This window comes from Crocodylus siamensis, chromosome 8 (assembly GCF_052110815.1).
Source record: "Crocodylus siamensis isolate JL-2025a chromosome 8, ASM5211081v1, whole genome shotgun sequence".
Lineage (NCBI taxonomy): Eukaryota > Metazoa > Chordata > Crocodylia > Crocodylidae > Crocodylus > Crocodylus siamensis.
Genome location: NC_143402.1, coordinates 55007091 through 55031141, shown reverse-complemented (window position 1 = coordinate 55031141; position 24051 = coordinate 55007091). Strand labels below are relative to the sequence as shown.

Below are 24051 nucleotides of genomic sequence, written 5' to 3'. Positions count from 1 at the left end.
TTCAGACAGGGACAATGGTCACACACTGGACAGAAGACAGACACTGGGCTGGCATGGTTTAGTCAGCAATGATCCTGCCCTGAGCAAGGGGTAGGACTAGTCTAGTGTTTCTCAACTGTTTTTGTACCAGGACCCATTTGTAAACACGGACAGCTAGTCCCAACCCACTGCCCCCTGTCCCCAGTGCATGCGGCAGGGGTGGTGTACCAGGTACGGGGGTGTACATGGGGCATGAAGGTGTGTGTGGTACATGGGGTGCCCCCAAGCAGACCTTTGCAAGCTGGAACTCTGCCAGCCTACAAGGGAAAAGCCAGTTTCCTGTGTTTTTCTCTTTTAAAGGAGAATCCATTTTTTAAAAGTTTGTTTGTGACCCTTTCATGTATTCTCACCATCCACGGGTTGAGAAACACTGGACTAGACTTCACAAGGTCCCTTCAGATCCTATGATCTTAGGGGCACAACTAAGATGACTGCTGAGAAAATGGATAAAAAGCAGCAATAAGCTTTGAGGAGCCTATAGACAGTGTCACCACGCTAAGATCACTGGGCTCCACGGAAAACATTAGAGATAGGATGAGTAAAAGGAACAGCTAAGACAAAGATGGATTTGGGCAACTTGTACAACCCACGCGTTACTCTGCCTAGTTCCTGGACTTGTCACCTGCTCAGCAGCCGTTTAAAAAAGAGGCAAATACAAGCTAAAGCAGGCAGGTGCCCCTACGGCTCAGGCTACACCCAGCAGAACGCACCGCCACTCACACCCACGCCGCCAGGAACCAGTTACCAAGGAAGCTGCTGTCTCCCCTGCTGCGAAAAGAAAGGGGGATCCCAACGGGCGCCTTCACGCTGGGGAGATGCAGCTCCCTCTGGAGGGTCTCAAACGGCCGGCGGAAGGGGGGGAGGGGGGATTCAAACGCCCGAGGCCTTCTCAGAGCCACCCGGCGCCAGTTTGGGGGGGGGGGGGTAATCACCTCAGCTCCCCCCCGAGCAAACTCGGACCTCAGGCCGGAGCCGGGACCCTGCCGCCTGCAGGCACCCGCCGGCCCCAGCCACTTCTGGGGCACGGATTGGACTGGAAAGCCGGGGCTGCCCCGGATGTCCGGGCTAGTCGGAGCCCCACAGGGTGACGCCGCGCCCGGGGTGGGGCTGGGGCCCAACGAGGGGGTACCTCTCGCCTCCCACAGTCCAAGCCAAGGCCGCCACCCCGGCGCTAAAGTACCTCCGGGGGCCCTTCTGCCTGCTCCTGGCGACGGGGCGGCAAGGCCAGGCCCGTCGCGAAACGATGCGGGGGCAGGCCCCGGGGGCACCGAGCCTGTCACAGCGGGGGGGAGGGGCACCGGCCTGGGCCGAGGCCGCCCCGCGGCAGCCAGTGCCGGGGCCAGGGGGCCGGGGAAGGGCTCACCAGGCTCGGGCGCGGCGTCCGGCTCGGGCTCTCCGGCCCCGCCCCGCGGTCGCGGCGGCGCCGCCGCTTTTGTCCCCCTGGGCGGCGCGGAGGTGGAGGCCGCCATCTTGGCTCCGGCGCACGCGGAGCGGCAGCTAGGCCGTGCAGCCGAGCGCCGAGGCGCCGGGCCTAGGCCTAGGGCTGGGCTGGGCCGGGCCCCTCCCAGGGGGCACAGCCGAGCGCCGAGGCGTCTGAGCGAGAGGCGCTGCCGCGCGACAGGAAAGGCGGCGGCCGGGCGGGGGTGCGCGCCGCCAGGCAGGAGTAGACGAGCCGCTGCGCCGCGGGCACAGGCCGCCACAGTGGCGCGCCGAGCGATTGCCGGCCGGGGCCGGCCAGGCGGGAGCAGCAGAGGCCGTCTTCTCCTGGACAGGCAGAAGCAGGGGAGTTCCGAGCCATAGAGCCAAGGACCTCCTCCCCTCCCCTCCCCAGTGGTCTGGGGCCTGCCAAGGATAGGGCAGGGCAGGGGCAGGGGCAGAGGAAGATGGATGGGGGGAAGGGGTGGGCATTAGCAGGACCCTCGCACCCCCCACATGCCAGCTTGCAGGGCTGTCCTACCTGGGGCTGGCTCCTGTGGGGCCCCTCTAGCATGCTCAGCTCCTTTGGCTACTCCCGGTACCTCCTTGAGGGGTGACAGGGGCTGCTCCTCCCCTGCTGGGCAGCCCCCTGCCTGGTCTGTCACAGCCATCCTTGCTGCCAACATCCTCCCCTGGCAGTCTAGGCAGCTGCCCCCAAAGCCCCAGTGCCGGAGGGCAGACAGCCCAGCTGAGCTCCCGGCACTGGGAGAGTGACAGGCAGCATCACATCTGTCCCCGTCTGCTGTGCCAACAGCAGGGACATGGAGTTGACAGGTGCTCTCACAGCAGTGAGAGCACGGCTTTACACCACACATCTGTCAGTCAGACTGTGATAGCAGGGGCAACCAACACCTGCCTGGCCTGAGCACTGCCTGCCCACAGCCCAGAGTTGAGACCTGCTGCCTGTGCAGAGCATGGCAGGGAAGAGACTCCAGTGCACTGGAGCGATATGAACCTGGCATGCCAGTACCTGCACCACTTGTCTGGGCCAGCACTCAGACTCAGGGACAGGCCTGCTTCCTGGACTATTGCTTTAGGAAGCCATGCTGGCATCTGTCTCCAGAACACAAACCCTTCTGCCAGCCAGTCATGGGAGCAAGATCTGGGGCAGTCTCCAGCTTAAAACCCTACTGTGGAACAGAGGAGTCAGAGTAGCCTTAGGGCCAGTATTGCTTCCTGTGTTCCAGTTCTTTTCAAATGTTTTTGGCTGTGCATCCATTTACATGCAAAATATTGTTGCTGGTTCCCCCTACACTCAAGGCATTTACGCACGTTCACTCCTTAGAAGAGCATTGACACCAACGTCAATGCAACGCCTTTAGTCGCTGTGCATTGACCAATCAGAAGCTCCACCACCATTAGTAACATTAGGCCCCACGTAACCTATTTGAAAATCCAGGACCCAGGGCAAGCAAGGTGGAAGCAGGTGTGGGAAATATAAAAACCTACAGACAGGAAAAACACCATGCTGAAAGCAAAGGTATTTTGAGACAGGAAACAGCTGATGATGAGAGCTGCTTAAGATCTGCACTTGTAAACAGGCACAGCCTGCTAAGTAATGCTTCAAAGGTGGCCAGTTCCTAAAGAAATATTTACAGGCACCTTGACTTGCAGCAGCAACCCAAGACAGCACTCCATAACTCCAGAGCTTGCTTCAGACCCAGATGCTAGCCATGCACCTCTCATCAACATAGACTGCACCTTCACTGGACAAAACAACACATTATAACACCTGAGGTTCATTTACGTGCCATCCAACCAATGTCAGATACACCCTCACTTACTGACCGTGCCCCTTTGCTGTCTATTTTGGATGGATGGGGTGATCCCTACATGTAAGAATGAATAAACACTGATATGACATCAATTTCAGAAAGACACACAAGCCTGGATCAGAACATGAACTGCCCTGGACACTCCACTGTTGACCTTAAGGTGATTGTTCTTAGACAACAAGAAAAAAGAACTTGAACGGGAAATTGCAGAACAAGAAATCATTCACAGACTGGATTGTGTTAAGTACCATGTAAACCAAGACTATAGATTCTTATCCCCTTACCTGGATAAAGCCCTGTGTCCCTCTGTGGGTTAACTGCTTTATTTTTCTCCTACCCACCTTGCCTCTCCTAGTAGTGCCCCCTTCCCCATCCGTTGTATTCTAATCACTGCTTTCTATTTAGAAGCTCTGCTTCCTGCAGTCTCTTCCCAGTAGCTGAGAAAGTAAGCAAATGCTTTTGAAAGCTTACGCTACACATTTCTGATTTAGTTAGTCCAGGGATCACAAAGATGCAGCCCACAGGCTGGATCCAGCCCACAAAATCCTACCATCTGACCCACAGTGCTGCCCTTGAGGCTTGGACTGAACCTGCGTGCTACATGCTCCTGTGTAGCTGGTGTTTAGAGCTGGTCCGTGGGCCTGATCCATCCCACCAACTGGCCCTGCAGTACTTACCCAGCCTGCAGGTGCTGATGAGGTTGATACCCCTGTGTTACTCTGTGAAGTGCAAATCTACCCTGCTTTCCACCTAATACAAATTGTCTGAGTCACTTTAAGGCCACAGTCCTTATACTCAACGACAACTTCAACTAACAGGCCTGGAACAAAAATTCATAACCTTAATGGACACTAAACACCATGGAATAAACAGAGACACTGGTTTCTTGATTCACTGTAATCTAACTGGTGTTTCTTCTAATCTCTCTGGTACTTCACAGGTAATAACAGCTCCTTTCTCTTCTGAATGGTTGTGTTCTTTTACATAATGAGGTGATCTCTTGCTTTGAAGTTACTTCTGATAACTTCTTGCTCCTTTTTACAGCTCTCCTTTTCTGTAAGTGCCTGTTTTACATATAGGGTTAAATACAAGCCAGTGTTTTATCTGGTACTTATCTTAGGCTGCTCCTGCTTCTTTCCCAGACCTCAGGAAGGCAGTTTATGTCCCAAAACTTGTCCAACATCTCTTCCAGCTATAGGGTTGGTCTAATAAAAGGTATCACACCAAAGGCCCCTTGCTTCTCACACAGGTCAGTTCAAGGTATGTGCTACCTACAGTGTGGCAAGGAGGACTTGCTGATGTCTTGCTGTTAATAAGACACCCGCAGCTAACCTAGGCTGAACAGCAGCCATTGAGATGGGCCTAAAAGAGAGGAAGTTCAGATGGTGCTGGGGGAAATCCCCTGACTGAAGTACAAACTGAAAGAGGGGGGCATGCCTTGCACCAGCTCAGCCTGGGAACACCAGTCATACTGCAACCCAAAGGGGAAAAGGCCAGAACAAGACTTCTTAGAGGCCCCTGTTGGATACTGTAAACCCCCAAATAACTTTCTAAAAAGAAGGGAACTGAGGCCACGAGACAGTGGAAGTGTTTCCTTTTAGTTTGCAGGATATCACAGGCAGAATGTACCACAGGGATAACAATCCTGCTGCAGCAAATGGAAGCTAATGCAGCAAAATCATGCCAAGAGACATGCCTGCCAGGCCAGCCCCAACCCCAATTCTTAAAGCACATGTTTGATAAAGAACAAACCAAGAAATGCCAAGTCCTTCCTATCCGTGCAGTGGCAGGATGCTGGCAGTGCTCTCATCCCCCTGATTTACCTGGGGCATGCGGGTGTTCTTCATGCTTTCAAACACTATGGCTGGTAGTTGTGGATCAGGGTTTGTCCTGCAGTTTTAAGAATAGGTTAGACAAATGCTTGTCTCGGATGGCTGAGGAATGATCCTGTGTCAAGTGGGGCTGGAATAGATGCAACTCCTAAGGTGCCTTCCAGCCCCATTTTTCTATGATTCTATGAAAAACCAGAGGCAAGGCTAAAATGCTGCAACCAAGACCCAGTATCAGAATGTGGGTCACTCCTCAGTAAGGTAAAACAGCAGGGGGGCAAACCCATGTCTGCCCTGTCTCAGGTGGGCAAGTTGTTTACAAGGGTCTTAGAACATGCTGTGGGCAAAATCTGCAGATGCACAGAAGCACTATTCTGAGATCTGAAGCAAGATGTGTGAGGAAAGGCTGAATGAACCGAGTTTACTTACAGAGAAGAGAAGACTGAGGGGGGATTTGGTAACAGTCTTCAAACACCTTTAGGATGATTACAGAGAAGATGGAGATGGGCTTTTCTTTGACCATGACAAGACTAGATAGAAGCAATGGCCTAAACCTGCAGCAAGGAAAATTTAGGTCGGAGATTAGGAAGACGTGTTTCATCAGGAGGGTTTTCAAGAACTGAAACAGGCTAGCCAGAAGTTTTCAAGAGCAGGTTAGACAGGCACTTAGCCCAGATAACTTAGTCAGGGATGATCCTGCCTTGAGCAGGACACTGGACTAGATGACCTCATGAGGTCCCTTCCAGTCCTACTTTCCTATGATCCTAGGAGCCAGTTCTCTATCTCATCTTCTCTACTATGGCGATTTTAAGATGTTTCCAAACTGACAGCCATACTAGCAGGTACCAACAGCTTTGCAATGGGGTACCACTGTAGCTAGGTGGTGACAACAGGACACCTGTGGTGGGCTGGTCCAGATGGCTTTCAGGTTCTGTCACCAGGTGTATCCAAACACAGATATGCAGCCAGTGAACAAATGGGTACACAAGATAACTGCAGGACCTTGGTTTCTGGCCAGTGACATACCATGGACTTCTTACAAACCATGAACAGCTGCAATGGTTTGGAGAAAGCTCCCTTTAGATGTTAGTGGCTGCTGCTGTATTTGAAACTTTAGATCTGCCAATGTCTGCAAGCCTCCAGAAGGTTAGGATCATACAGAAGCCTGTATCTAGGTTTGAAGGAATAGCCTGAAGCTTCAGCCAAGAGGCTAAAGCTGATTAAAGGAGATGACAGTGCAGTTTTCTAGCTGGAAACTATCCAAGTTATTGGGGTCCCACATCCAGCTGGACTCTGCAGTCCAGACAGGCAGAAAGGGCCTGTCCGGTCACCTAGGGCCATATTGCTGTCCCAGTCCTTGACTGGAAAGGTTTACTGGGGAGCATGGCCAAGGGGGACTCACCAGGTGCTGGGAGCCTGCCAGAATGCCCAAGGGTTGGTTCAGCACAGGGCCTGGTCCACAACACACAGGGCAAAGCTTATACCATTCCACAACACCCTGTCAGGCAAGCTCAGCCACCCAGATCATCATCCTACAAGCCTTGGAGAACAGCACTAGCCCTCTATGAAAGGAAACAACATACCAATTGAGGAACCACCAGCTATTCTCCAAGACATGCACCAATACTTCCCACTGCACTCCAGTGTCACAGGCCCCTCTTCCTTATTCTGGCCCCCAGAAGAAACCATTCCTGTCAGCAAGGCACAAGGTGCCACCACTGCCCATGACAGAAGGGACCAGCAAGGCAACGGCAAAGCAAATGCTACTCCATCAGACCCCTACCTGCTACCTGTAGCCACAAGCCATTCCCCATGCTCCTATGTCAGTCTGTGCAGTATGTCCTGATTAGTTGATTATAGGTCTGTGCTTTGAAAGAAGGCCACCAGCCTGTGTCAAAGCTCTATCCCACCTGGCCTTGCTAGAAAGGGTGCAGGGATGTATGCAATTCCAGGATTTCACTGTGTGACTTCAGCCAGCAGCTGGTCTGAACTGAAACAAGAAGACCAAGCCCTGACATCACTGAGAGCAAGAGAGTTACTGGGGAGGAAAGGTGCACGTGGCATCTCCTGATGGTTCCAACTGATCCAAACTGCATCTGATCTCCAGGGGGCCATATTCTCACTACCATCCTGGTTAGACCGGCCCCATAATGAAAAGAACCCATCTGTCCCATCTAATACCAAGCCCTCTAGCGTTCAAAGACTAGGAGTCAAACCCCACAAGATCAGCAAGTGATTAACTGCAGCAGTGTTTCCCCAGTGTGTTTGCTTCCTGCCTCTCATATGCTTTAAGGCCAGAAAGGGCCAATTCTCACTGGCATGACAACCTGGGCTGCACAGGTCAGGAAACTTCACCCTGAGGCTCCTGCATCTGGCTAGAGAGCACCTTTTCTGAGCATGCTCAGGCTGAGGCGGATGGAGACTCTACTCAGCTGGTCCACGGCTGAAGATGATCAACTGTTAAAACATTATCTCTGTTCCTTCCTCGTCATCTGAATTTACCTAGCTTCAGCTTCCAGCCATTGGAACACTTTCTGCCCTTCTCTGCCAGGTTACAAAGGCACTCTACTGTCTGAAGTCTTCTCATGAAGATACTTAGAGGAACAAAAAGCTCTTTACCTTCCCAAGTAGAATCTCTCCAAAGCACTTCTAGGACCACAGTGCCCCAGCACCTCCCATCTTTAGGGGATGCTCCAAACACTTGATGGGACAGAGCAGGGCAGGGTGGTTATCTCCATTGGACAGATAGGGATTGAGACCTTGCCCAAGGTTGCACATGGAATCTGTCAAAGCAGAGAGAGGAAGCCGGTCTATCGTGTCCTCACCACAGCACCAACCCTTCCCCTTGGTGCATGTCAATTCAAAGTGAAGGCACAGAAAGGCCTCAAAGAAAGGTTCCCTACTCCTGTCTGGTTTCCTAAACACTGAGACACTTTTGAGTCACTCCTATTTAAAGAATGACAGGAGACAGCCATCTTTACTAAGGGTGGCTTCCCCACCCCTAGCAAAGGCTGTAGGGAAATGGAGGCCATCTTGACAGTGGGCAGCCCATGGCTTTTCCTCAAGTGCAAGAGACAGGAGGCAGGCCAGCCATTTTGAGAAAGGGCACAAATTAATCAGGAATGTGCAGAGCTCAGGAGGGTGCGACAAAGCTGTCAGAATGCACTCTGTCAGGAGCTGGCAGCTCTGCAGTCTTGTGCCTTTCGCGAGCCGATGAAGCAAGCAAACCCACAACCCAGGGCTACAAGATATGAAAGCTGGTAGCTTACATGGGTGCCCGCAATTTGCTGTTAAATCTTTAGCAAAGGCTTAATACTGACTATTTCAATGGAAAAGCTATGGAGGAGGGCATAAGGGTGTACACACTGCTGCTCTATGTCCATGGCAGTTAGCAAAACAGGAGGGGGCTTGGGGAGAGGACCAAGCAGAACCTCTGAAGAGCCTTGTGTAAGAGCAGGAACACGTTCCATGCCCTGGTGAAGTCCCTTGTTCTGTGGCCAGGGAAAGCCATGTTTTTTGTAGTTCTTTCATAGTGTCATAGTATCACAGTGCTTAGGGTCGGAAGGGACCTAAGCAGATCATCAAGTCTGACCCCCTGCCCCGGGCAGGAACAAGTGCCGGGGTCATAACACCCCAGCCAAATATCTCTCCAGCCTCCTCTTCAAGACCCCTGAGGTTGGGGGGAGCACCACCTCACTTGGGAGTCCATTCCAGAGCCTGGCAGCCCTAACTGTAAAGTAATGTCTCCTGAGGTCTCCTTTCCCTCCATCCTGTTAGCAGCAAGCACCAAGGCACCTGTCCAGATCTACAGCATCCACTGCTTATGCAGTGGAATATGGCACACTGGATCTGGCAAGCATTCAGTTCAACACAGAGCGTTGCACTTCGGGTCTCTGAAGTCTCCTATCAGGTCTAGCTGCAAGGATCCAGGAGAACTGAAATGCTGGGAACTGCAGACTGTCAGCCCTGTTGCTTCATTCAAAATGAAAACACTGCATACTGGGACCTGTGCACCTTAAGAGCACCAGTCTTAAGCAGCAATCCTGAACAACAATACAAGGAGACCAGCTGCATTCTAGTCCAGCTGATGGCAATTGGAGGTGGCTCCAGGGTACACTTAAAGCAAAGGTGCCCTTCCCTAGGCTGGATGTTTTTGCATTTCAGGGAAAGGAGAGAAGCAGGAACAGTTATCTTCTAGAAATTAGAAATGACTAATGCAAAGCACTGAAGCTGTTCACGAAGTGAGTGATGACAGGGAGTAGTTTAGGAGTGATCTGTTAGATGCTCCCAAAACCTCCAGAACTCTGCAATCACAAGAGCCTCCTTTGGTTAAAATAATCTCCATCAGGAGCAGGAGTGAAGGAAGCATTAATATTGCATAAAATGATGGGGAAAGGGAGACGCTGACAGAAAGGAGTCCAAATTATCAGGTTAGAAGTGAAGGCAGCTACTAAGGGAAGCTAAAGAGATCAGTCAAAAATTTTGGTCAGTGGGGCACTTTGTTAAGTGTATCAGGACAAATGATCTCTTATCAATAACATATGTTTGATAGTAAACAGGCATGGTAAAAATCACAATTCAGGGGTCAGGACAATTCAGTAAATATTTGTGTTCTACCTTCGGAAGGACGCAGGTATATATTTGTATCTAACCATGATACAAGCCTTCTGGCTTTATCAATAACTAAGGGTCAAAACCAGGAACTAAGCTTTTTAAATCTCCAGACATGGATAACTTGTCTTTGAGAGCATTCAGAGCAATTGCTGAGGAGCTTTCAGACCCATTTATGTTGGTTTCTAACCAATCACAGGATACTAAGGAAGTTCCAGAATGCTGGAAAAAAACCATTGGTGTGATGGCAATAATAAAGGAGGATAAATTCAACGACTTGGAAACTACAGGCTTGTCAGACTGATGTCGGTCCTGGGCAAAAACCATGGAAAGACTGGTCTGGGATGAAACTGGTAGAGCAAACACCCAACACAAAGCAATCAAAATAGACCAGTGATTCTCCACCAAGTCTGTGAGATCATTTTAAGGGCGCTGCAAGGTGCTATGCAATATTCATAGATTTATAGATTGTAAGGCCGGAAGGAACCTTGGAAGATCATCGGGTCCAGCCCTCTGCACCAAGCAGGAAAGATAACGGGGTCAGGTGACCACAGCAAGGTGGCCGTCCAGTCTCCACTTCAAGATCCCCATGGTAGGTGACTGCACCACCTCTGAAGCAAGCTTATTCCACAGTCTGGACACCCTAACTGTGAAGTTTTTCCTAATGTTGAGCCTGAATCCATCTTCCAGGAGTTTGTGGCCATTACTCCTGGTTTTCCCCTCAGGTGTCCTGGTAAACAGTTGCTCACTGAGCCCTTAATGTAATCCCCTAGCAGGTTAACACAGTTAGGTGTGCAAACATCTACACATGATTCACAAGAGCATTCCAGAGGTTTCCTCGAAGAATCCTTAGTGTCAAAAATGCTTTGTCCTGTTGCGGTCTTTTACAGTTCTTTGCAACAGCATAATTGCTCTAGTATTTTCCTGTAATCAAAAAATAAATGAAAGCTCAGAGATGGCATTTTCCAAAGGGGACCCGAGACTAATGAGAGGGGTCTTTAATCAAAAAAGTTTGAGTGCCACTAAAATAGACTGGGGGAGAGAATAAGTCTCAACAAGCACGCCTGATTTTTGTTGACAAACATAACTGCATCAATATAATATACTCACAACTCCCATGAGTCATTTAGCTTATGCACTCCAACATGGCATTCTGATAAAAATTAGCACTGGACCTAAAAATACGGAGCCCAAAACTGCACACATTACTCTAGATGAATCCTGAGCAGAGATGCGCTATCACCTCCTGTATCTTGCACCTAATGCTTTTATTGATGCATACTACAACTGCATTTGCCTTTTGTGCAGCTGCGCCACACTGCAGACTTACCGAGTCCTCAGTCTACCAAGATGCCCAGATCATCCCACTATCATCCAGCCAGGGGTTGCCCATTTTGTATTTGTGTTTGATTATTCTTCCTGAGGTGTAGCACCTTGAATTTGCCAGCATTTTTCATAGAATCACAGAGAAGTGGGGCAGCAAGGAACCTTCATATCATCTAATCCAATCCCCTGCCTGAGGCAGGATCATTCCTATCCAAACCATTGCATACAAAACCATTTTCTAACATATTAGCAAACCTACAGTCAACCCAGACACAACTCAAGGCATAATACCCTAATCTGTTACAGGGAAAGCAGGGGGACCATGGTGGCCAAAGTCATGCTAGTGCAAAGGCAACAGCTTTAGAGATCCCAAGCAGAGACTATGCCCCTGCTACAGAGGAAGGCAAAGACTGCCACAGCCCATACCAGTCTGGCCGTAAGATAAAATGCCCTCCTAACCCCAAATGCTGAGCAGAGAGGCAAGACCTTCTGGCCAGGAACCTCTGGGCTTGAGTCCCAGCAGGAGCCCTGGCACAGTCCAGTCACAATCCCCAGCCTTGGCTGGGGTTAATACTCAATGCCTCTGAGAAAGATGAAAGTCAAACATCAACCCCATTGCCATGTTATGGAAAATATCAAGGAGAATTCAAGATGGTAGTGTAACTGCTGGCTATGGGATCAGGGAGCCCACTACTAGATGGTCTAACCCAAGCGTGTCAAACTCACCCTGTACTCCAGGCTGGATCTGAATGGTGCGGTCCTGGTAGGCTGGATCTTCAAGGCAAGGCCAGAAGCGGAGGTGGCAAGGCCAGAAGCGTAAGCAGTAGCCGAGTCAGGGGCAGCAGCAGCAGCTGCAGCTGCAGCAGTGGAACAAATGGCTTCAGGGCAAACAGTGGCTGGCCATGTAGAAACAGGGTAAGTGGGGCTGAACTGACACAGGCCTTGCTCTGCTGCCAATGGCCATGACCAACAGGGCCCCAGATTCTGTGGCAGACCCGGTTTCCAAATTCGCTGGCCCATGAGGGCCCTGCAAGCTGGATGAAGCAGCTACCATGAGCAAGATCTGGCCTGTGGGCTGTACACTGAACACCTCTGGTCCAACACATCACAAGATTACTACAGCCCTTGTGTTCATACCTGAAGTGATCAAGAAAGACTACTAAAGAGTCAAAAAAGAGCTGCAGGAAAGAGCTGTGGTCTGAAAAACCTGCCCTCTAGTGAAGGACCAAAAGTAGCACAGTCTAATTAGCTTATCAAGCAGATGGTTCAGTGCTCCTGACAGTTATCTGTAGAGGGAGACTTCTGACAGAAAACTATCCTTCAGTTTAGCAACTCAGCTAAGGGCTGAGACAAACTCAGACTAGGAATAAAATGCAAAAACTTTCTTTTTTTTTTAAAACAGTGAAGCAATTAACTACTAGAACAACTGAGGGCAGGCTGGGGACTTTCCACCACTTGCTGTCCCCTGCTTGGAGCCACTAGGAGTGCAGGCCTCCCCATGATCACCAGTTAACAACAGAAGGCTCATCATATTACTATCACCTCCAAGACCTCCAGCCAATGGCAGGAGGAGAGCTTTAGTATACACTGGGAAACAGGGAACCAAGAAGCTGCATTAGATTCAATTCCATCTCCTTAGTTTTTGTAGGCCATGGAGGAAAGTGCATTGCCTGGGACCAGACTGCAAGCTAATGGGCTCTTTGTGGCTGGTGCCAAATCCCAGAGCTGCTGGGTGTTGGGAGTCCAAGTCAGTGGGAGGAGGTTTCAGAGGGGGGTGGCACCATTGACAGAGGAGACAGCTGCCTCCTCTCATTCAGGGCTGCCATATGTGTATACTGGCCATGAAAGGTCACTGCACACCATGTACCAGGAGAAGCTGGCATAGCAGTGCAGCTTGATGACTCGCTACACTCAGGATTAGCTTTCGGGTCCTCACAGAGGATAGGACATGGGCTCAGGGAGAGAAGGAGCAGAAAATGTTCCACTGCACATGAGGTATGGGAAACTGGGGGCAGAAAACAGCAACACACCAGCCAGAAGGTCTCACAAGAGTAGGCAAGCTGGGCCATGGCTAAGCCCGAACCTGCCCTCCAGGGTGAAGTGTGTGCTGGAGCTCAATCATGGACGCATGAGGGCAGCTAAGGAGTGTCCTATCCAATCTTAGTGCCCTGGGGACACTGCTGCATACCTGATTACACTGCTGCACACCTGATGGACCCAGCTCTGATTCAACAGGATGAGCTGGGGAAGCAGCTGGTTGCTGCAGCTGTAGAGAGCACACAGGTAAAGTCACACAGCAGGACAAGAGAGCCTGACACCAAGACTGCAGGCACAGCCTGAATGGGAGGAGGCTTAAGAGAGACCTGGGAGGAATCAGCTCGGATTGGGCAGAGAGCCAGGGCAGAGCCATCATGGAAAATGGTGGAGGCAGGTCAGTGTGGAGCCTTTGGAGAGAGGAGGCAGGGTTGCACGCACGCACACACCAGGGGGTGCCAAGACTTGTTCTTTTCAGGCTGACACTCCAAAGCCTGCAGAAGTGGGTCACCAAAGAACTCCCCCTCACAAGGCTGAGAGACCCTCGACACAGGCTCCAGAGAAGCGGGCACACAGGGGGCTGGGGCAGGCACACACAGGACTGACGCTCCTTCAGCACAACAGGCAGGTGAGCCATTGGCGGAACCATGCTGAGAGTGCGCTAGCTGGAACAGGCCAGGACCCCCCACGGAGCCCAGTCAGAAACCCAGCAAGCAGAACAATGCTGAGAAAACATCCAGCTGTGGCAGCAGAATGGGACCCATGTCTGGCACCTCCCACAGGTGTGCATCACTTGCACTCCACAGGTGGTGCCAAAAAGGAAATCTGTGCACCTGCCTGGAGCCAGGGTCAGCACTTCACGTTCCAGCCAAGGGCGACTTTCGCTCTCTCCCACTTTTACCAGCTATAATCAGGGTCTCTTGCATATTATCCCACTCACCTTTTAGATCTTAAAAACAATAGGGCAGCCCCAGCTTAGCTCTGAAAAGGCACATGCTGCTGCAGAAGGTCCTTTTGCCTGGGCTGGTGCTGACATGCAGAAAGCAGGTTCAGCCTGGTGCAAGACTCTCTTCACCTAAGGACTTTCTCTGCACAGCACAGGTACTTCCTCCAAGCCCTCACTCCAGAGCATGATCAGCTCAATCTGGAACAGCTGCCACATTTTCTCCTGCACACAGTTCTTTTTGCTGCTTGCCAGAAGCAGGGGCAGAATCCCACTTGGCTGCCTCTGCACTGACTATCCAAGCTGGCCACAGGCTTACAGAATGGTATAAATGCCCACTGGTTCCTGCTGGAGCACTGCAGGTCAGGGCACTACCCAGGAGAGTGGTGCTGGGGTGTTGCAGCCTGGGGGCAGCATGACACTTGCTTCCTCCTCTTCCTCATGATGAGCATCCTGGATTGTTTATATGAGGGCAGATCAGGAAGGTGTCAGCATTTGTCTCTGACACAACCAGTGAAGTCTCCAGAGCTGCAGCTGGGCTGTTCCTTGCATTCAGAGTCCATAAAGAAGGTGTAGAAATGGCTGCTCAATGGAAGGGGGAAGGGGGAGTGGGGGGAGGAATACAGAGCGAGTCTGTGCAGAACTGCAGCCTGCTCAGCTAGAGTGGTCCCCAGGACAGAGCAGGGAGAACAGCCTGGACTGGGAGGGCCACAGATCGTGAGCAAATGGAAAGGATGAGCCCTAGGTGGCTGAGCTGCCCTCCGCAGACCCAGCAGCAGCAGAGCGTGTGTTCCTCCAGCTCCTTTCATCCTCAAAGTGCTTTATGAGCCGTGAGCAGAGATCCTGTTGCCTAGCACCCCAGCACAGTCCTGCCAGGTGGAACAGGGCACAATAGGGAAGCACAGGCTACAATGGCTGCTTGAAAGTCAATCAGGAAAAAGAATCTGGGAGGCTGAATGATTCCTCAGCTGCAATCCACCCAGGATGCTTGGGCTGCCATCCCGCGGGGGGAGGGTCTAGTCACCTCCCACAGCATAGAGCTGCCTTCAGAGCCATGGGCAGTGCCCCAGAACCCATCCTGGATGCAGCTTTGCATCCTTCCATCCACATACCGACTCTCGCTGTGATCATCTCTTGGATCCAAGGGGCAGAGGACTGACGGAGGATTTGGACATCCACTCTCCTCTTTCATTTTTGTTAAGTGACTGATAAGCAGCCTATATTCCAAGGCTGGAAGAGAGACTGTTGCTCTGGCTTCCTTCACAGCACCAGCCAGTGAATTCCACCCCACATCAACCTGCATCCCTTCTGGTTGGGCTGGCATAGAGCTCCGGACAGCTGGTTCCTTCTCAGTGATATTCCCTCTATTGCCATGTGTCCATCATGCCAACAAGCCAGAGAGAGGGTAGGAGAGCTCAGAAAAACCTTTGCTCCATAAAGGCCAAGTCTCCTCCAGAATCTGTGGCTGTCGGTGGATATCCTGGTTACAGCATCTCAGCCATATCAAAAATAGAAAACATAGCCATATTTATTCCATTAGGCAAGATCTTTGTGGCCTACAAGCCTCTCTTGCCAGGTGAAGTGAGGCTCACCTGGGATGGCAGAACGTTTAATAGAAAAGCAAAACCAGATCCCCAGGGTGGAGAGGGTAGAGCAGAGCTGAGCTGAGCCCTCTCCACCCAGTGCTGCTTCCTCCTGATCAGACTCTGTAACAGCTGACACTGTCGCAGCAGCAGCAAATTCACATGCAAGTGAAAGGACCATTAATGAAATGCTAAACAAAATGCACATCTTTCCATCTGCTCCTGAAGCAAAGAGCTGCAGGCTCTGGCAAATGGAGCACATTCCAGAAACACAAGCCCTGTCACTAGGCTGAATTTGAGGGCCTGGCAGCAAGCTTTTCTTAGCTATTAAGTGCTCTGAGAGTGACACCAGAAAGGATTTGGCAGTTTCACAATCAGCACCTTGGACTGGACAGGAAGGAAGCAGGAAGCGGTTGTGGGAGATCTGAGTGCAGGTGCTAATGCTCTGACAGTAGCCCAGAGGCAAGCTGAGCGCATCGCGGGTAGTCAGCTCTATGGTTCCCACAGCAACTGCAACTCCCAAGAGGCCACACAAGTTCGTAGTTAGAAGTAGAGGAGGGGCCTTCTTCTAATCCTGACTGCCACCAATTCGGGGACATTTGGTAAATCACCTCACCACTCCATGCCCCACCCGCTTAACAGTTGCCTCAGAGCGCTAAAGTCAGCCACATTACGGGCAGAAGTTCAACAGTACATAGCGTGATACAGCACACTGCCTATACAAGGGAGCAGCTGCAGAAAGCACTGAATTTGCTGGCTTTGGGGGTATAAAAGCAACAACAATGATTCCCAGCCAAGGTGCTATTGTACCCTGGGGTGCCAAGAGCTCTTTTTAAGGGTGCCATGCAGTAGTTGTGCAATATTAGCACGGTTAGGGGTGCAAACACCTACACAGGATCCACAAGAAATCCAATTTCAAATAGAAATCCAAAGTGTCAAAACCATTTTACCCTACTGTGGTCTGCCTGTGTTCCTTGCAACCAAAGAATTGCTCTAGTATTTTTCTGTAATCAAAAAAAGCAAGTGAAAGGAAAAAGCTGGCATTTTCCAAGAGAACCTTTGGGTCTAATGAAGGGGGCCTGGAATCTAAAAAGGGTTGAGAACCACTAAGCTACACACTGCAGTGTTCTTTTAGCTTGTTTTGCCTGGACAAAATGACTTATCAATTGAGGAATTAGTTTAAAGTAGCAATTGGGGGGAAGACAGACATACAGGAGCTGTGTAGCCAGGTGAAGGGTTTACTCAACACCCCAAGCCCTGGAAGCAGGACTCAAGGTTGCAAAAAAAGCTTTCTTTTCAGTGGCACCTAAACCCCAATCTGGAAATCTGGTCTATACTCCTTTCTGGGACACGGAACAATCCCAAGGGAACATCATAAATGGGAAAGCACACAGGAGTTAATTTAATTTCTCTCTAAACCAGCTTGACTGAAACACACGTGCGCAATTGCTTTTGCTCTTGACCTCGTCCTATTAGCATTTAATTGTTATGAGTATAGACAACTGTTAATAGCTCAGCTTAATTACAACCCGGTTCCTGCAAGTGTACTCTGTGCACAAGATTTAACCAAGAGGAAAGTTGGACAAGTCTGTTATTCCATTACTAAAAATCACCCGAGACCGAACCAGTTCCGACGCAGTGCGCTGAGCATCTAGGAGGAGCTATTTAAAAATTAATTTAGCCCCAAACTAATTACAAGATTTACTCAAATTCTCAGGGCACAATTTCCATATGCAAAGAGCGAGTACCATGACTCAGGGAAAATGAGCTGCTCCTTTGCAGAACCCAGGGGATATCTTCTTGATTTCAGGGCCTCGCTCACCCTGAACCCTGGAATGGAGTGGGGTTGTGCTAGTTATTGTACTGGTTTGGGGACCACAGCCTGGCCCTATTTTTAGCTTCCCAGATTAACTCATTTTCCTGAGACACCCCTCCCCCAGCACACTACTGGTGTGGAGAGAACACAGAAGAAAGCTGGTGACATTTAAATCCAAGAGATGGATTTTAGAGGATTTTCCACACTCCTGCTCTGGTTTCAGAGCAACTGGGCCTGCCATTGGATTTTGCTGGCGGTCATATCACTTCACGCTCACTCTCTATTGACCGTGGCTGTGCGGGAGCCAACAATCTGATCAGGGTTTAAATAAGAAATGAAAAAGGAGGAGATTCTGTTCCACACGGCCTCTCACCCTGCCCTAATCACTGGGGGGATCCTGGTGCTGTCCAAGACAGGGAGACACTTCTGCACTGATTCTTCCTGATGAACACCTGAGTGCAGTTTTCTTTCAGTGCTTTGTAAAATTGGCTTTTTGGTAGCTTCTGATACCTGCAAGGGGAATTGAATGGACTGTCCCCAGCATGTGAAGGTCCCATGGGCTTTTTAACTTGTCCTGATTATAGCAGCAGCTTTCCTGAGCAAAGCTTGAATTTTATGCTCTAAGTAGAAGGTGCTTCAGCAGGCACAGAGCATGATATAGCCAAGTTGCTGGGAAGGCAGGAGATGCAACTTTCTGCAGAAAGACCCATGCCTAATCATTGAGTCAGGCTGACCTGGGCCATGACAAACTGGCAGCACCGAAGCAGCACAAAGCAAATGGGAGACTGAAAGCTTGGTCATTTCTTCTGGATGCTGCTGTCCTCTGCAGTTGTTTCCCCTGAATAAAAGGGCAGAGGGTGGGTGATGTTCTCAGGGGTGCTGTACTCCATGGGAAAGACCCCAACAGGCATACAAAGTAAAACCAAGTCCACAGATAGAGGCACTGGGCCTGGGCCACATGCTGAAGGGTAGTTTGTAAGGACAAAGGCTATGTTGGCAGCCAATCCACTCCTCTGACCAGGACACATGGGCTGTTATCCTTCCTATGCCTGCTTGCCCTAACAAGGGTGGCTTGTATGTGGGAATGGGATCCTAAATCCAAGCAGCGCGCAGCCCATTTCTCTGAAGCCTCTCCTTGTCAAGGATGATCAGCTTCTGCTGCACCACTCTGCTGACTGCAGCACATTCCATTCTTTATACTTATTAATTTCAGGCCACAGGTACAAAGGGGCAGGGGTACCAAGTTCCCAAAAAGAACACCATGGACTTGTGGTGAAGTTGAAGCCAGCACCTCTACAGGCTTTCACCAGGCACGTGGCTAAGCCACTATGTTAGCCAGAAACACCAACATTTCTAAGTCCCCCAAACTACTTAAAAGCATGCATTTGATGTCCTTCTTGGCACTGTTTGTGATAAGCTGGTGGCTGGGATCTGAGCAGCAATAAGGCACAGGCACCAGACAGGCATCTTCACCTTGATTTAACTTGCCATGTCAGTGTTTCATACAGCTCATCAATATTCATTATCACTGTCATTATCAAGCATCCTCCAAATACAGAAAGGAACCATGGAGCAGGTCTAGCAAGCTCTCAGTATTTTAACTAAACACAGATTCATGCAGCAGCAGCAAGGACTGGCCAGCATAGCATTCCAGGGACTACAACACCTCTCTTTCCTTCTATATCAAGGAGCACCAGGATGGTTTGGCACAACAGAAGCTGTCTCACACAGTTTGATGATATCACTTCCTTAGTGTGCGAGGTGTTCTGCAGTCCTTGAAGAAATGGAGGGTCACTGTTTGCTTCATTATGCAGCAGCCTTTGGAGAAGCTGGGGCAGGGGGAGATTCTCACTCTGCTTTATTCTCTGCATTTCAAGGCTCTTCCTGGGCCACAGCAGTTTCCTGGGAATGCAACACTGTTTTGTGCGCTGGGGTTGGTGGAAAAATGGCCTGTGTGCTGCTTGTGGCTGCCTCTGTTCCAGAACTGATGCGTGCATGTAAACAAAGCAAGTTACACATAGGACAGATCCAGGCCCAGTTGCACTGATTTCTCCCCTGCTAGAAAGCTGGCTGGCAAGGCCCCAGAATTCCATAGAGGGCAGAATATGGTGTCCAAAGAAGGGGTCATGGTACACTCAGCTCCTGTACTGAGGGGCACAGGAAAGTGGCTGGGGCAAGCTATCCACAGCCCGCATCTACTCCATGCGACAAAGAAAGAAAGGCGGCTTTGGTGTTTGAGGCCCCAGACTGAGGCTAGGGAGATCTGGGTTCAACTCCTGGCTCTGCACGGACTCCCAGAAAGCCCACAGACATGTCACTCAGAGTTACTGCACCTCAGTTCCCCCAAGTGTAAAAACAGGGGTGACAATCATTGCCAGGTATATCAGGAGGATAAATGGGCAAGGAAAAGGAAGAGAAGGATAGTGCTGCCTTTCAGATGGGGGTACTAGAAGGGGAAGGCACGTGCCTGGATCTGAGGGGCAGCCCAAGAGAAGCTGTCATTCCCTCCCTCCCCTCCGAGCCAGGATTAAAGTTAGCATGCACAGCCCTGCTAATGCTCTAGCCCTTCCCTACATTCAGCTCCAGTCCCACATTCCTTGGTCATCAACCCATAGCACTGAACTGAGTTTGTTTTTCAAATGGGGTGCGACCAAGCTCCTGTGACTGAAGCCCATGAAGCAGAGCCAGTCTACAGCACATGGGGTGCTGTATGGTGTTAGTTATAGGCCCATCCCCCAGAGCTGGAGTGTCTCTAGGGAGGACAGGCAGCAAAAAGGTGACTATGCAGCTCCCTGGCCAGGGACCACGTCTTTGTGTAGCAGAGAACTCTGCTGGTGTGTTACCAATGGAAGAGATACTGGAGGCACTGGACAAGTTCCAATGGCTGCAAAGTTGCCCTCCCCTTACCCTCAGCCAGGCTCTGCCCAGTGAGGAACAAACACGGCCAAGTCACCCTCCAGGGCTGCAGGCACCAGTCAGTGACAGATGTAGCACTCCCAGGCAGAAGCCTGGTTGTTTTAACAGCAAAAACAAAACGAAACAGGAAAACCCCTTCCCCTTCAGGCACAGCTGGCAGCCCACAGGAGCTGTCCTAAAGGTGGCCGCGCTAAAGAGAAAGCTGGGTCTTATCTCCTGTTCTGCCATCATAGCTCTGCTCGCCTGCGACAGCCAGTGTCAGGTTTCACTGGCACAGTACAGGCTGCGTGAAAGGTGAGATGGAGGAACAAGGCACCGTTAGAGACTAACAAGGGGCCCATCCTGTTGCCCTTGCTTATGCTAAGCAGACTCCTCTGCCCACTGGATGGGAGGGGGAACCTGGCCCTAGACTAAGAGAGCAGACCCTGGGCTCTCAGGCGAGCTCAGGAGAATCTTACCGTCTCTGTAGGACTGCAGGGATTCATCTCCCCAGGAAGGCGGGAACGGAGACAGTGGCGACCGGGGAATGCTGCACTCGGACATGGGCGTCATGCTCTTGCGGGGTCCAAATCCATGTGCCTCCCTCTCGCAGCTCGGGGACGATGGCTCCACTCCTGCTGCAGCCTGCAGCATGGGGTGCTCAGAGGAATTGGCCAGCAGCTCCTTCAGGATGTTGATGGGCGAGATGGTGAGCTCCCAGTTGGTGATGCCAAAGTCCCGTAGGTGGGCTCGGGCATGGCTGGACAGCCCTGCCCGCGTGTCGAAGCCAGCCCCACAGAACTCACAGCGCATGAGGCTGAAAGTGCTTGGGTCAAAGTTGGCCACTGTGAAAAGGAGGACAAACATTCTGTCACAGATGCGCAGGGGTGCTGACAACAGCTAGTAGACACATGCAGGCACAGGCAGCCTCCAAGAGGGCTGTACCACACGTGGCAGCAAACCCCACAGCTGGTCAGGCTGGGACATGGCTTGCATGCAGGTATACATTGGCCTAGTAGCATGACAATGGGTTCCAAAATTCAGGCCAGATCCTGGAGCATACGTACCCATCCTCCGGAGGGAGGAAGAAGAGCACCCCACCATTATTAAAAGAAAAAACAAAGCCTCACAAAATGAATACATACTACCTTTTTTCTTCTTCTTTTGGAAGGAAAACTTTTGCTCAATAGCTTTCACTTCTTCTGCAGAGATGAAGTGGCGGACATTGTAGCTCACCCCCACCCTGTTGAGATGGCCCCTCACGTGGTTGGCAAGGCCAATGCCATTGTGAAACCTATCAGGGCAGTATGGGCATTTCCGCTCCTCATTCTTCAGCATGGATGAGTCGGCATCCAGGAGGTCATCCAGCTCCAAGGAGCCTTCCAGAGGGGAGTCCAGCAGCAGCACATCCAAGGGCATGGCCTCATCCATCACGAACTCCCGGGAAGGTGCAGCCGCCACTGCAACTCTCTTCTTGAACAGCTTGCCTCTGGGCCGCTTTATGGCCCGCGGATGCAGGCTCATCTCCTCAAGAAGCACGATGGGGACCATCCTCCGCAACTGGTGCTGCTGTTCCTCTGAGGCAATCAAGGGATCCGTGGCTTTCAAGGCATCTCGGAAAGTCCTCTTGAGGTCCAAGGCCGCCTGAGGAACAGTGAAGGGCTTGAAGCTTCTGCCTTCAGTTACAACCAGCTCGGCTGGTACTGAAACATCCTCCTCCATGCTGTCAGCACTGTTGGCCAATGCCCACTTATGCCGGAGCTCCTCCAGACTCACTGGGGGGCTCCGGCCACAGTCCCCTTCTCCCTCAAGGTGGGATGCTGTGCTTTTTTTTTTCATTTGCTGCAGGGCAAACTGTGAGTAGGCTTTTGCTGAGGTAAGGGTGGATACCCCCAAGCCCTTGTGTGAGGTGGTATAGGGAGCAGCTTTCCTAGCATGAAAGCCTGATGTTGGGAAGTCCTTTTTATTTGCACCATTGCTTTTATCGAGTCTCTGGAGGCCTGAGCCAAAGCCATGGGCAGGGTCATAGTGAGAAATACTCTCACGATGGGGCTGGGAAAAAAGCCTCTCTGCTTTGCCAAAGTAATCAGTCTCCAAGAACCGGCCTGGCCTGGCTGGGCTGTAGGCATCCCTGCTTGTGCCAGGCTGGTTGGAATCTTCCTCAAACACCTCTGTGTCCCAGGGAAGATGGGAATGGGCATATTTCATGTGCTCTTTGAGGATATTTTCATTGGGGGCTGGGAAACTGCAAAGCATGCAGGTGCTGAGGCCTTTGCTGCTGCTGTGGGGCTGTAGTTGCACCTGGAGAGGGGAGGGCTCACTGGGTTTGAAGTGTTTGTAGAGGCCTTGCATGGAGCTGTCCCGCATTTCCCCACTGCTGGTGCTTCCAAACAGACTCATGCTCTTCACACCTTGGTCTTTCCTCTCCTTGACATGCATCTTGGCGTGTTGGACAAAGATTTTGGAGGAATTAGTGCCGAAAATGCACTTGGGGCACTGGAGCCGGGCGTCTCGGCCTTCATCAGGGAACTCATTGAGTTTCTGGATTTCCTCAATGATCTTTTCCCGGGACTCCTGGTGGAGCCTCTTGTGCTGCTCAAGTGAGGCGAGGTCCCCAAATGCCCATCCACATTCATTGCAGCACAGTTGGCACTGGCTGCCCAGTGCATCTCGGTCTTGGTCCCGACCCAGTCCCCGGTTGTGCTGCAGCATATGATCCATCAGGTGCTCCTTCTTCTTGAAGTAGATGCTGCATTCGATGCATGTGTACACAGTGGGGTCCTCCTCTGGGCCCAACTCATCCTTCCCCTGCTCCTCCAGAAGGACGCTGCACACATATGGCCGCATCTCAATGTCATAAGAGCTGCAGGGCGTTGGCTCAAGGGACATCAGAGGGATCCGCTCCACAGAGTCCTCAGCATTCACTGTCCATGACTGCTTGCTCATAGCCATGTCAGCACTGATCTGTAGGCTTGGCTTTTGCAATGTCCATTCTTGTGAGCTCAGAGGGCTCAGCTCACTCAAGTCCGAGTCCACAGCCAGCCCCTTCCTGTGTGAGGATGTACTCTCCATTGCTTTTGATTTGCCTAAGATGGGGTTCAGGGCTTTCCTGAACACTGGCAGAGTCAGCGGAGGTGGCACCTCACGCACGGCCTGCCCCCGGATGGATACGTTGGCTGCTACCTCGGTCGGCTTGCTCACGTCTTTATAATGAGGGCTCGGGCTCTCACTGGGCCTGGAGAGCCAGTCAAACCTCTGGATGCCCTTCTTGGGTTTCTCTAAGTGCTCTTTGCTGAAGGCTTCGAGTTGCTTTGGTTCATTTTTCAGATACTTTTCCTCTCCACTTGCAGGCTGCACTTCATCACATGCTGGGAGAGTTTCTGCTGTTGTCTTGCTCAGAAGCAAGTCCTCTGAGTCGCTGTCCAGCTGAGTGGCATCCATTTGCGCAGTATTTACAAGTTTGGACTCCACTGCCAGTGCAGGCTCCTTTGGGTGCAAGGGATTGATGTCCGGCAGGTCCTTGGAGCTCACCGCACACTTCAAGCTGGAGAGTCTTTCTAAAGTGCTTTCTTCGCGCGTGTCGCTGCCTTGGGTCTCTAGTGCAGAGCACTCCCAGGCCACACTGCCTGATACAGTCATGCTGTGCAGCTCGGCCGGACCCCGGGAATCCGTTCGGTAAAACCCTTTCTTGAACTCAAGGCGTTCCTCGTTCTTGGGGCTGCAA

General features: G+C 51.3%; 1 protein-coding gene across 12 annotated transcripts in view; it reads right to left on the bottom strand.

Moving 5' to 3' along the window:
- The window catches only part of WIZ (WIZ zinc finger), a 113091-nt gene that overhangs the window by 13178 nt on the left and 75862 nt on the right, over positions 1 to 24051 (bottom strand). For 9 of the 12 annotated variants that reach the window (XM_090059943.1, XM_090059938.1, XM_090059940.1 and 6 more), the window contains 2 exons: positions 21473 to 24045; positions 20807 to 21172 (listed from right to left, as the gene is read on the bottom strand). In XM_090059943.1, the coding sequence (XP_089916069.1) occupies positions 20807 to 21172; positions 21473 to 24045 (2939 nt within the window). The remainder of the gene's footprint in view (positions 1 to 20806; positions 21173 to 21472; positions 24046 to 24051) is intronic. The other 3 variants (XM_090059936.1, XM_090059942.1, XM_090059947.1) reach the window with 1 other exon arrangement.